The 13,606-nt window shown below is 56.5% G+C and overlaps 1 protein-coding gene across 1 annotated transcript in view; it reads right to left on the bottom strand.

The window, feature by feature from the left end:
• LRP5 (low density lipoprotein receptor-related protein 5) overlaps positions 1-13,606 on the bottom strand; it is a 47,361-nt gene that overhangs the window by 8,771 nt on the left and 24,984 nt on the right. The window contains exons 10-14 of the mRNA XM_011987056.1: positions 11,498-11,623; positions 7,326-7,562; positions 4,260-4,370; positions 2,577-2,813; positions 1,363-1,502 (exon numbers count right to left, since the gene is read on the bottom strand). Coding sequence (XP_011842446.1) covers positions 1,363-1,502; positions 2,577-2,813; positions 4,260-4,370; positions 7,326-7,562; positions 11,498-11,623 — 851 coding nt within the window. The remainder of the gene's footprint in view (positions 1-1,362; positions 1,503-2,576; positions 2,814-4,259; positions 4,371-7,325; positions 7,563-11,497; positions 11,624-13,606) is intronic.

Raw genomic sequence — 13,606 nt, 5'->3', positions numbered from 1 at the left:
GAAACCCCGTCTCTACTAAAAAAATACAAAAAACTAGCCGGGCGAGGTGGCGGGCGCCTGTAGTCCCAGCTACTCGGGAGGCTGAGGCAGAAGAATGGCGTGAACCCAGGAGGCGGAGCTTGCAGTGAGCTGAGATCCGGCCACTGCACTCCAGCCTGGGCGACAGAGCCAGACTCTGTCTCAAAAAAAAAAAAAGAAAAGAAAAGAAAAAGGAAAAAGAAGACAAGACCCCAGATGTGAGGGACACCCAGAAGGGTGGGAGGAACCAGCCCTGGCAAAAAGGCGCTCACTGGTGAGGCCCCAGAGGAAGCGGAAGGGGACTGGCCTCACCTTCGGGGTATACAGCTGCAGGAACAAATGAAAAGCAGACAAAGCATGGCCGGGTGCGGTGGCTCACGCCTGTAATCCCAACACTTTGGGAGGCCAAGGCGGGCAGATCATGAAGCCAGGAGATCGAGATCATCCTGGCTGACACGATGAAACCCCGTCTCTACTAAAAATACAAAAAATTAGCTGGGCGAGGTGGCGGGCACCTGTGGTCCCAGATATTTTGGAGGCTGAGGCAGGAGAATGGTGTGAACCCAGGAGGCGGAGCTTGCAGTGAGCTGAGATGGCGCCACTGCACTCCAGCCTGGGCGACAGAGCGAGACTCCGTCTCAAAAAAAAAAAAAAAAGCATACAAAGCATGTCAAGTCAGTCCCCTCTGTTTACACACAAGGGTTCACATCCAGGCACCAAGTTCGGCCTCGGCACCCCGGGGCTGTGCTCCCAGAAACAGGGGTTCTCCTCAGCCAGTCCCGAGGCTCCTGGAGGGCGTCCACAGTTTATTCTCCTCACAGTCATTTCACTCAGGGCGTGGCTCAGCTGGAGCCAGCCCCTCACCCTGCCAAAAACTCTGGGGAGGCCATGAAAATCACCCTGTGTTTGTCTGTCATGCACAAAACCATCCAGCTGTTTTCCAGGAAGCAGCCAGCCCTGGGTGGGAGGACAGGGTGTTTGTGGTGTTTGTGGAGGGGTCGCGCGGGGAAGCTCACGCGAGCTGACAGGCCTGGTGCAGGCGGCCATCGATGGGCTGGGCCGTGCTGAAGACGGCCGCCTGGATGCTGACGTGGCCCAACAGCCACTCTAGGAGGTGGATTTGGGTGAGATTTCGGTTCTTTCTATTTTTGTGTGGTTTTCAGATTATCCACAGTCAACAATGTCATTAAAGAAGAAAGCAGAAGGGTTTGGAGAGGGAAGAAAGCAAGCATGCCTCAGAGGCGGTGGGACAGCCCCCAGGAACCTGAGAAGCCTCCCCTGGCCAGCACTGACAGTGGGAGGGGCCCACAGCCCCGTCCCCACCACCCCGGCCCCACCCCTCACCGGCGGGTACAGCGTGGCCTTCGTGCTGGACGAGCTGCTGGACGACGCCCCTGTGACGTGGTTCCGGTCGTAGAGGGGCACCCCGCCCCGGCCCCCCATCAGGCTCACGGAGCTCATCATGGACTTTCCACATGCGATGCCTGGCAGGGAAGGGACAGGGGTTCAGGTGGCTTCGAGGCTCTGCCAAGCCACTCCACAGACACAGGGCGCTCTCCTCGGCTCCCGCTACCCACGAGACCCAGACCAGGGCGGTGTGTCCTGCTGGAGATGTGCCCCGCTCCCTGAGCCGCTACTAGGGTGAGCTCTCCGGGGCTCATCTGTGAAACAGGAGACACACGGCACCTCCCCCAAGGGGCCTGCGGCTGGGACTGGGAACCCAGGAGGGGCAGCGTAGAGCCTGCCAGGAACAGACAGGGCCCCGGTCTCTAGCAGCTGCTGCGACTGTGACGGTACCACCACTGCGGACTTCCAGGAGCTCTTGAGAAGCCCGATAACCCCGCTCCCCAGAGAGAATCAGGTTACATCTATGCCCTGCCATCCAACAGGCTCCCAATGAGGCCGGCCTGGGGTGACAGTGGGACAGGACAGGGGAGAGGGAACTCAGGGCTGGGTGGGCAGAGGCAATCCTCAAGGTGGCCTGGAGCTGTGGGCGCACCTGCAGACCTCACAGGGCCTCCACCTTCTTAGATGTACCATGGTCGCCCTGCGTTGTACCGTACAACCCAGCGTGGTGCGGCTCTACAGTGAGGCTGCCCCGCCATCCACAAACACAGCCTGCGCTCCTGGGCCACACAGGAATTGTAACTGCTCAGCCACAAGTCCTGACTGCACTCAGGACAAAGCTGCTGTATGGTACAGACTGACTCCTTCAGCTCCAGAGAGAGCCCAGCCGCCCCCACATTCATTTCTAGGGGACATGAGGATTTGTGGACAACATAGGACATGTCCTATAGAATATGAAGGTCAAGTCCAAGGAGCCTCCTCCATACCTACAGTGCCAAAGGGCGGGTTGCTACCGCCATGCAGGCCTCTGTGTTGAAGGATTCTGATGCCAAGCACAGGCTCAGCGGGAAAACCTGAATGCTGTAATCGATTAGCAATGTCTGCCACGCGCACCAGAGGGCCCAGGGTAGCACAGCCCTGCTCCACTCCCCAAAGCTGCCCAGACTACTCTCCTGCCTCCTCCAGGTCGTTCCGTATCTCAGGCTCCTTACCTGTGAAGGGGCCATGCTGGGAACCGCCTGGGGCTATGAAATTGAGGGGCACATGTGGGGTCCCGCTGACATACTCGTGCGGGAAGGGCCCGTTGGCCCCCGCGTAGCGCTGGCACACCACGCGCTGGCACACAAAATAGACACCACCCATGACGAAGAGGGAGAGGATGATGCCAATGACGGGCCCGATGGCACTGCTGTGGGCCGGGCTGTCATCTGAGGGTGGCTTGGTGATTTCTGCCAGACAGAAAGAAGTGGCCAACATTAACCCCAAGGGAATGGCCCTCCTTGGGGACAGACACTGTGCACCCTGAAGGGGCTGGCTTTGCCACTGGTGGAGGATGGGGAGAAAGTGGGGTAGCTGGGAGGCTAGGCCTGGGGAGCCTGGCCAACCTCAGGGCAACGCCTGCACAGCGCGCCCTCCTCCGACCCCAGCCCCTGTCTGACTCCTCATAGCCTTCAACACATCCCTGCCAAGGCAGCCTGGTATTCAGTCCTTCGCCCAGGGCCCTCAGTGGTGGCGGAAGTGAGCACACCCTGGCCAGCCCAGGTGATGTTGGTGAAAGAGCAAAGCCAGGTAGCCCCGGTGCCACCCACCAGGCCATAGAAGGGGCAGGGCAGGGTCGGCTGGGTGGGCTCCTTGGGCCCACTCCACTATCAAGGCTGCCCACGGGGAAGTTTCCAGGCTCCAGACTCAACTTTGGCGAAAGCCACATTCACTCTCCCACAGGGCTGGCCCAGCGATCCTGAGGGCGTTGATGATGTCAGAGGAATGGGAGGAAGCGTGCGGGCTCTGGCGGCGAGGCCTGGCTGCGCATCAACAGTGCCCTCACAGCTGCGGCCCACAGCCATGCTAGAGGCCCAGGCACAGGCCTGTCAGACTGGGAACTTGCCCAGCAGAGGAGGCGACCCTTGGTGGCCCCCACCACTGCCTTCAGGCCCCAAGCCTGACCTGGTATGAAGGTGCCAAAGGACACAGGGAGTCCCTTGAGGAAGCCCCCTTCTTCCCCTCACAGACTTCTCTCCCCACGGCAGCCAGAAGAGAAGAGCTCTCAGCCCAGGTCCCTCTGCAGCGGAGTGGCCATGTTCCCAGACACAGTGACTCATTCCTACTTCCTATCTGAACTCAGCTCCCTTCCTGCCTGAATCAGACAACCTTTCAGGAGCCATTGCCTCCAGGAAGGCTTCCCTGACTGCCTTGGCCTCCTATCCCCAGGCCCTATATCCATGACTGTACGGGTCATGCTATTTGAGGAGCATGTGGGACGTTGTCATGTACACGGGTGTGCACATGACACACGTGCATATATGAACATCTCTCCTCCTCAGCCAGAGAGTAAGCTGCCAGGGACTAGGATCACTGCAGCCCTCAGGGGTAATCTTGCTGACTGACAGACACTGCTGAGCAAGGTCCCGTGGGTGGGTGCGTGCTGCAGGCACCTGGGCGCAGTCAGCCCCACCCGCCAATGCGGACTCTGTAGCCACCGAGCCCATAGCTCAGTCTGTCTTCCTGGCTGCTGCCCTGAGAAAGGCTTCCCTGCCTCCCACAAGGAGCCTCCCAGCCGCCTGAGTCTCCCACACAGCCCCCGGCCCCGCTGGAAAGGCATGTCTCCTCCCCCAGACCCCACGCTCCTCGGGGAACCCAGCCCGGACACCCCCTCCCTACGCCAGAAGCTGGCTCACCACACATGAGCTCGTCGGAGCCGTCGATGCAGTCGGGGAAGGAGTCGCACTGCTGCTTGATGAGGACACACTGGCCGCTGGCACACCGAAACTGGTTGGGCAGGCAGATGGCTGCAAGGAGAGGCTGCACACTCAGAGAGGCTGGAGGGTGCCCCCTAGCCCACCATGCGGGGCCCAGCCACCAAGGTCTGGGCTCTGAACAGACAGCAGACAGATGGGATCCTTTCTAGGACCAGCGGGGAGTGGTCTAGTGCAGTCTCCACCCTCCCTCGATGACCCTGTGGCGAGGCCTATGCCATGTAGTGGGGGGACTGCCAGGGCTGAGACCTCAACGCACCTCCTGCCCGCCCCCCAGGAGGTATTTGTCAGATGCCTACTGCCGGGAGGTCTGCACCAGGCAACCCTGCCCAAGGCTCTACCAGGTTGCAGGAGTGGGTGCCAAGGAGAGGAATGGCCATGAGGAGCCTCACCTCCCAAGAGTGGGGGCTGCAGAGGGCAGTGGTGCCCAGCAGAGCTTGGGGGGAGAGGAGGGAGCAGAACCCACTGCAGGTGCAGGCAGCCCACATGGGAGCAGCACGAGGCCACGGCCTCTGGCCAGGGAGGAAGAGCCAACCAGGGTGCTGACGGCTGCCTCCTCCCCTCCCCAGACACCCACCCAGAGGGAGCCATAGCCACACCTGCCCCGGAGAACTTGCTCAGTTCCCCACCTGCCCTGCCCGTGGTGTCCCGCCCTGGGAACGGGAGATAAGGGGACCCTGTCCTTGTAATGGATGGGAGAATTTTCTGGTAACCGAGCAGGGAAGAAAGCTTCTGGAATGGAGCATGGATCCAGAGCCGGCATGACAGCCTGTCACCAGCACTGCGGGGCACACAGAAGGAGAAGCTAGAGTGGGACGAGGGGGCTGAGATGGTTCCAATGTCTGCTCCTTCAAATCTCAACTGAAATGTGACCCTCACTGGGCGCAGTGACTCACATCTGTAATCCCAGCACTTTTGAGTGGCCGAGGCGGGTGGATCACAAGGTCAGGAGTTTGAGACCAGCCTGGCCAACATGGTGAAACCCCATCTCTATTGAAAATACAAAAATTAGCTGGGCATGGTGGTGGGCGTCTGTACTCCCAGCTACTCAGGAGGCTGAGGCAGAAGAATCGCTTGAACCCAGGAGGTGGAGGTTGCAGTGAGCCAAGATCGCGCCACTGCACTCCAGCCTGGGCAATGGGGCGAGATTCTGTCTCAAACAATAAAATAAAATAAAATAAAATAAAATAAAATAAAATAAAATAAAATGTGACCCCAAGGTTGGAGGCAGGGCCTGGTGGGCAGTGTGTGGGTCATGGGAGCAGATGCCTGACGAATGGCTTGGTGCCCCCTCCACAGTAGCGAGTGGGCTCTCACTGTGAGTTCACATAGGAGCCGGTTATTTAAAGGAGCCTGGCATCTCCTCTCAAGGTGAGGGCAAGAGGGAGAGGCTTTATCTCTCTCTCTCTGCTGCTCCCTCTCTCACCATGTGATGCACCCACTCCCGCTTCGACCTCCACCATGAGTCAAAGCTTCCTGAGACTTTACTGGAAGCTGAGCAGATGCGGTGCCACACTGGTACCACCTACTGAAGCATGCCAGACAGGCCTCTTTCCTTCATCATCTACCCGGCCTCAGGTCTCCTTCATAGCAATGCAAAATGGACAAACACAGGGACAATTCTAACCACTGTTCCTGCAAGCTGGGCCAGGGTGCGCAGCAGGGCTGGGGAACCTCTGTCAAGGGCCAGACGTGAGGTCTGGGGCTTTGAAGGCTTGTAGGTCTCCAGTATAACCACTCAGTTCTCCTGCTTTTGGCATGAAAGCAGCCACAGACATTGTGTAAATGAATGAATGGGCATGGCTGTGCACCAAGAAAACTTCATTTATAAAAATAGGTGGCAGGCTGGATTTGGCCCCTGGGCCCTTAGTTTACCAGCCCCTAGTCTACAGCCTCCATCAAATTATCCAATGGTCAATGAGCTGGAAGGACTTAACCACTGTGCCTTTACAGAAAAACATGCAGGGAGGTTACTCCCAGGCCCTCGTCTTCTACAAATGTTTGCTGTTTGTGAATGAGGACGTAGGACAGTGGCCAGACTGCATGTGAATTACTTAACAGAGCCGGCGGCTCTGGGACAGGGAGGGCATCAAAGCTCCTCAGCAGTCCTGGGCTGGTCCGTGGTGCTGACAACACGTGGCAGGCAACCAACCAAGCAGGTCATTCATAAAAGGAAAACTCAGGCCAGGCACAGTGGCTCACACTTGTCATCCCAACACTTTGGGAGGCCGAGGCGGGCGGATCATCTGAGGTCAGGAGTTCGAGACCAGACTGGCCAACATGGTGAAACCCCGTCTCTACTAAAAATAAAAAAATTAGCTGGGCGTGGTGGCAGATGCCTGTAATCCCAGCTACTGGGGAGGCTGAGGCAGGAGAATCGCTTGAATCCCGGAGGCAGAGGTGGCAGTGAGCCAAGATTACACCAGGACACTCCAGCCTGGGTGACAGAGCAAGACTCTGTCTCGAAAAAAAAAAAAGGAAAACTCAGAGGGGACACAGAAGAGATGTGTTTCACCATCAAGATCTAAAGGAAGATCCCGCTGGTCAGAGAGGGCCCGGGATGCCTGAGCAAATCTCTTTATAACTCCTGATTCTCAGGTTGATTGAAACCACGCAGGCTTAAGCACTACCCCACAGACTGCTCAGTGGAGAAAGCGCTGTCCTTTGGGAGGGATTTACCAGGGTGTGAGCCATGGACCTCTGCAGCCCACCCCTGAATGTGCCTCAGGTTCCTGTGAAACTCCTGACCTAATGCAGGAAGGAAAGACAGCCCCTCACAGTCTGCCTTCAAGCCACACTACCTGGTGGGACAGGACGGGTGGGACTGCAGAGTTTTCCTTGTTGGGCCTAAGAGACAGACTTGGCGATCTCCCTGCAAGCAAAGGTTTTTAGAGCCCCTACTCCTGTGAGGCCGGAGGCAGCCCCAAGCTCCGTATCCCGGAGGGCAGGGCCAGGGTCTTGGCAGAGCCCTTTCGGGGAGGGCCTCACCGTCACAGTCCGCCTCGTCTGAGCGGTCCTGACAGTCGGCCTCGCCATCGCAGCGCAGGCGCAGGTCCACACACTGGCCCCGCGCGCAGGGGAACTGGGCGGCGGAGCACACGGGGCAGCCCTCCTCGTCGCTCTGGTCGTCGCACTCGGGAAAGCCGTCACAGCGCCAGGCCCCGGGGATACAGTCGATCTCGCCCGTAGCACATGCAAACTGGTCTGGGGAGCAGGTGGGCGGCTCTGGGGGAGGGACAGAGGAGAGCATCACACGCAGCCCCGCCCAGCAGAACCCAGGCAATAGCGTAACTGGGCTTCAAAGCAGAAGTGTATAGGGACTCAGCAAGGGCTCCGCATCCCTGCCGTGCCGAGTGCTGCACCCGCACATCCTCCATCGCTGCGGCTCCTGGGCGCCGCCCCACCTCCAGCCCAAACCCAGAAGAGAGGCGGGGAGAATACACATTCGCTGCAAGAAGACATGCATCCGTCTGATTTTCAGTGCAGAAGGTAAAGGGGGCTGACTAGGATCAGAGCTTTAAGAAGCAGGCGCTACACCAAATACAGCAGAAATGCTCCAGGTGGGAAATTCGGCCCGGACTGGAGCAGTCCTTCCTCCTCCCCCTCGCAACACACATCTGCTTAGCCACGCCTGAGTGCCCACTGCGCCCTCCTTGGGACCAAAGTGGCAGAAAGCAGGTGGTCAGCAGCCACACCTGCCACGGGTGTGGGACTGCTACAGAAGCAGGGTCAGGCCTCTGTGGTGGCCGGTGTGCCCACAGCAAGGCGGGAGCTGGCAGAGGACCAGTCGGCACGTCCCAGGCGCCTGCAGAAGACGGGAGAAGGCACAGGCAGGAGGGCCGAGGACATCCCCAGGGAGGGCGGTGAAGCGGAGGAGGGAGAGGGTCATCAGAGGGTGGAGGGTGGTGAAGGGGAGGACAGAGAGGATCATCGGAGGGTGGAGGCCACTTCCTACAGGTGACCATGGAGGCCATCCTGCCCCTCGGGGCTCCACGTCCTCAGTGTGGGCTGGGCATGCAGCAGCACTCAGGGAACAGCAGAGTCCCAGGGGCTGGCGACACACAAATGCGGGGGCACTGGCACAGAGAAGTCAGAGTAGCCCTTGGCTTCGAGGCGGCCCCTCATTTCCTAGGACTCCTCCCTCCCACTTTGTGCAGAAAATCACAGAAAACAGAGGCCGGCCTCAGGAGGGGATGCTGGGAAATCGGCCCAGGCCTCATTGAAAGGTAAGCAAAGCCCCCGTCAAGCTGAAATCTGATCAAGGAAAAAAGCATCGGTTTCAAGTTGTCATGCTGCACGCAAGCCTTTGGATGTTTGGAACCCCCAGGCCTTCCCCATGACTGCTGGGCTCACCGGAGTGACAGGGACTTTGGCACAGGGGAGGGGGCCTGATCAAAGATGAGAGCTCTCGGGAAATAAAAGGAAGCGGCTGTCCCCGCTGGGCTCAGCCACGAGAGGACACGCCAGAGTCAGCCTACGGCGGCTGAGAGGAGCCAATGACAGATGTCTGCAAGCTGTGCCTGGCCATGGGAGACACGGGGGGCCAGTGGCTGGAGGGTAAGGGTGGCACGGGGCAGACCCGACATGGAGCCCAAGCCTCCCTCAGCAGCTGTGAAACCAAGAGCCTCTCAGCCTCCCAAAGCCTCCGACCTCGACTCTCAATCAGAAGCAGCCGCCGGGCACCACAAGCTCCTGTGAGCTCTAACTGGGACACTGCAGCCAGAGCCAGGGGTGCGCCTGGCTCAGGGAAGGGCTGAATGGGGATGATGGTGGCACTGCTGAAGCGACTCTGGCTGCCCCTTGCCCGGCCTGGCTCCTGCCACTATCAAAGGGTCCATGTCTGAGACCTCAGTGAGCCCCTGTCCTTCTGTGATCTCCCCAAAGAGGCCAAAGAGGCCACAAGAGAATGACAAGCACCTGTGTGGTAAATATATGTCTCTTGAGCCGTGAGGAAGAGGCCCTGAGTCCCCAAACCGGGAGGGCCACGGCCCGGGCCAAGGGGTGGTTGGACGGAAGAGCATGGCCTCTGGCATGGAGGCCCAAGGCTGCAGTTGGTGCAGCGTTCTGAAGGCCCCGTCTCTTGGCCAGGGCAATTTGGGCATCAGTGGGAGGTGCACAGACACCCTCGGGTTGCAAATCCACCTGAGCTTTTGGGCTGTAACTTGGAGAAAAGCTGCCAGGAAGCTCAGGAGGGGGACAGTCACAAAACTGTCCCCTCTGCTTATAGCCAAATTCGAGGTGTGAGGCAGCACCCCGCAGTCCTACTCCCTGAGCTCCGGGGCCGGGGCCAGTCTCTCCAGGAACAAGACAAGCTGCTAAAAAGAACCAGCACTCTGGGTGTAGTGGCTCACGCCTGTAATCCCAGTACTTTGGGAGGCCGAGGTGGGCAGATCACCTGAGGTCAGGAGTTCAAGACCATCCTGGCCAACATAGTGAAATCCCATCTCTACTGAAAATACAAAAATTAGTCAGGTGTGGTGGCGGGAGCCTGTAATCCCAGCTACTTGGGAGGGTAAGGCAGGAAGATCGCTTAAACCCAGGAGGTGGAGGTTGCAGTGAGCCAAGATCACACCATTGCACTGCAGCCTGCGTGACAAAAGTAAGACTCCATCTCAAAAACAAGAAAGAAAAAGGTGCAGAGCCAGCGTGTGCTGCTGTCTGCTGTATGTAGGATGAAGCTGAGCCCCCAGGAGCTCCCACAGGAGAAGGGGAGCTGAGCAGAGCACAGAACCAACAGGATCCAAGGCCACCTGGAGGCACGGGGTATAGGACAGAAAGCCCTGGACAGGCTTCACTGTGGTGAGGATTCAGATGGTCACTTTATTACTAATGCCACGCCCACGGCATAGCAGCTGGCATTCCTGTACATCACGTGTCAGGGCCCAGGTGGAGTGCCCTGTTACTTCATGCCCATGACGGCCTGCCAGGTTAAGTGCTCTCAATTTCACGGAGGAGGAAGTGGAGGCTCAGAGTGGGTCAGGCACCAGCCAGGGTCACTCAACTGGGAAGTGACAGAGCCAGGATTTGAACCCTGGCCTCTTTGGCCCTAAAGCCCATGTTCTTCACTACCCCACTCTCCCACCAGTAGCACCAGGAAGCCCTAGTGGGAAAAGAGGATCAAGGGTAGAAGGAAAGAAAAAGATAGAGCTACTAGGATAAATAAACAAATCCACCATTAGAGTTGGAGACTCCACACCCCTGTCAAAAACTGACAGCACGAGCAGGCGTTCAGGAAGGAGGAAGGAAGGATATAGACAACCTGATGAGCACTATCCATCAACTGGATCTAATTGATGTTTCTAGAACACTCCACCGAACAACAGCAGAATCCACATTCTTTTCAAGAGTACACAGAACATTCACCAAGATAAACCACATGATGCTGGGTGATAAAACACACCTAATGGCCAGGCGCGGTGGCTCAGGCCTGTAATCCCAGCACTTCGGGAGGCCGAGGTGGGTGGATCACGAGGTCAGGAGTTTGAGACCAGCCTGACCAACATGGTGAAACCCCGTCTCTACTAAAAATACAAAAATTAGCTGGGTATGGTGGCGTGCACTTGTAATCCCAGCTACTTAGGAGGCTGAGGCAAGAGGATCACTTGAACCCGGGAGGCGGTGGTTGCGGTGAGCCAAGATTGTGCCATTGCACTCCAGTCTGGGTGACAGAGTGAAACACTGTATCAAAAACAAAACAAAACAAAACAAACACACACAAAAACAACAACAAAAACACCACACCCAACACATTTAAAATAGAAATCATACAAAATAAGCTCTCAGACTACAGTGGAATTAAATTAGCAATCAGTTGCAGAGAGACAGCTGGAAAGCCCCAACTCTTTAGAAACTAAGCAACACTTCTAAATAACACATGAGCCAAACATGTCATCTCAGGAGAAGTGTAAAAATATTCAAACTACCTGAAAATGAAAATATAACAAAATTTGTGAGATGCAGGAAATGCAGTACTTAGAGGAAAATTCATAGCACCGAATGCACATACTAGAAAAGAAAGGAGGACAAAGGAAGAGACAATCAGCTTTGGAAACTGGATGCCACAGGGACTGTGATTTTAAAAGGATGCCAGGCAGCAACCTGGCAGGCAGAGAATCAGGTACCTATCCATCACCCCAACAGAGCACCCAGGTCACACCTACCTCCACAGGTCAGCAGGTTCTGCAGGAGTACGAGGTGGACCGGGCATGAGCACCGTGGTGTCCCATCACCCTTGGCAATACAGATGTGGGAGCAGCCACCATTGTCACGGGCACATGGGTGGGCTGCTGCAAGGACAAAACAAGGCAAACGGAGGTCAGGCCCTGCCTCTCACCTCAGAACCACAGCCTGGAGGGTAGGGGCCAAATGAGAACTCAGGAGAACTGACCCTCCCGCAGGTCCCGTCTCTCTGGGAGGATCCTCCCACTTATTCCTCTTGGCAGCCTACAGAGTCTTCCTACTGACATGGAAATTGACACACAAATGGAGGCTGGAGACAGTTACAGAACTTGCTTGACATCACAGGCCAGCCTGTCTGCACCAGTCCCTACTGTGCCCATGACCATCACTCTGAACTGCCCATTTGTCTCTCCTCCTCATCTACTTACTTTGAGACAGGGCCTCACTCTGCCGTCCTGGCTGGAGGGCAGTGGTGCGATCATGGCTCACCATAGCCTTGATCTCTATGGGTCAAACCACCCTCCTGCCTCAGCCTCCTGAGTAGCTGGGACTACAGGCATGCACCACCATGCCTGCCTTTTTTTTTTTTTTTTTTTGAGACAGAGTCTGGCTCTGTTGCCCAGGTTGGAGTGCAGTGGCATGATCTTGGCTCACTGCAACCTCCACCTCCTGCGTTCAAGCGATTCTCTGGGATTACAGGCATGCGCCACCACACCCAGCTAATTTTTGTATTTTTAGTAGAGATGGGGTTTCACCATGTTGGTCAGGCTGGTCTCGAACTCCTGACCATGTGATCCGCCTGCCTCAGCCTCCCAAAGTGCTGGGATTACAGGCGTAAGCCACCGCACCTGGCTTTTTTTTTTTATTTTTTACTTTTTGTAGAAACAGGGTCTCATCATATTGCCTAGGCTGCTCTTAAACTCCTGGGCTCAAGTGACCCTCCCACTTCAGCCTCCTACAGTGCTGAGATTACAGGTGTGAGCCACCACACGTGGCCCTCTTCCCTTCTTTCATTGTATAAGGGGTTGGATAGTGCCCCCCAGAAAGATACACCCATGTCTTAAGGCGTAGAATCTGCGAACATAACCTTTTTTTGGAAAAAGGGTCTTTGCAGGTTAAGGATCTCAAGACGAGGTCATCTGGGATGATTTGGGTAGGCCCTAAACCCAGTGACAAATGTCCTTGTAAGAGGCAACACAGACATGAGGAAGACGTAAAGACGCAGACACAAAGGAGATGGACACACGAAGATGGGCAGAGGTTGACGTGGTGCATCCACAAGCGTGGAACACCTGCACCCACAGCACTGGAAAGGCCAACAAACAGATTCTCCCTGGAGCCTGCAGAGGAAGCACAGCCCTGCCAACAGCTTGGTTGCGGGCTTCTGGCCTCCAGCATATTGGGGGAATCCATTTCTGTTGCTTTAAGCCATCCAGTTTGTGGTCATTTGTTACTGCAGCCGTGGGACACTAACACACATGGGAATTAAAAGAGCAAATGGTGCCAGGCACGGTGGCTCACGTCTATAATCCCAGCACTTTGGGAGGCTGAGGCGGGTGGATCACCTGAGGCTAGGAGTTCAAGATCAGCCTGGGCAACATGGGTGAAAACCCGTCTCTACTAAAAATACAAAAAATTAGCCTGGTGTGGTGGTGGGTGCCTGTAATCCCAGTTACTTGGAAGGCTGAGATAGGAGAATCGCTTGAACCTGGGAGGCAGAGGTTGCAGTGAGCCGAGATCGCGCCACTGCACTCCAGCCTGGGTGACAAAAGCGAAACTCTGTCTCAAAAAATAAATAAATAAAATAAAATAAAATAGCAAATGGACCAAGTCCCTGGGAACTCGCGTTATTCTATCCAGTTAACCAAATGTGCCCAACATCCCAACAATGGGAAGAAGAGGAGGCAGCCTGGAGGGAGAGCTGGCCACTCCCAGGTGGAAGAAATGACAGAAGACACTGTGCTCCCCGCCCCACCCAGAAACACTTCGCAGTGTCCCTCCTCAGCCTCAAGGATTAGGTGTTTGGTTTTTCTGAGATAGGGTCCCTTTGTCACCACCACCCCCGGCCCTTTTTTTTTTTTTTTTTTTTT

The sequence above is a fragment of the Mandrillus leucophaeus genome, unplaced genomic scaffold (assembly GCF_000951045.1).
Source record: "Mandrillus leucophaeus isolate KB7577 unplaced genomic scaffold, Mleu.le_1.0 Scaffold30, whole genome shotgun sequence".
Lineage (NCBI taxonomy): Eukaryota > Metazoa > Chordata > Mammalia > Primates > Cercopithecidae > Mandrillus > Mandrillus leucophaeus.
The sequence above is the reverse complement of the archived record's forward strand: the minus strand, read 5'-3'. Positions and strand labels throughout refer to the sequence as shown.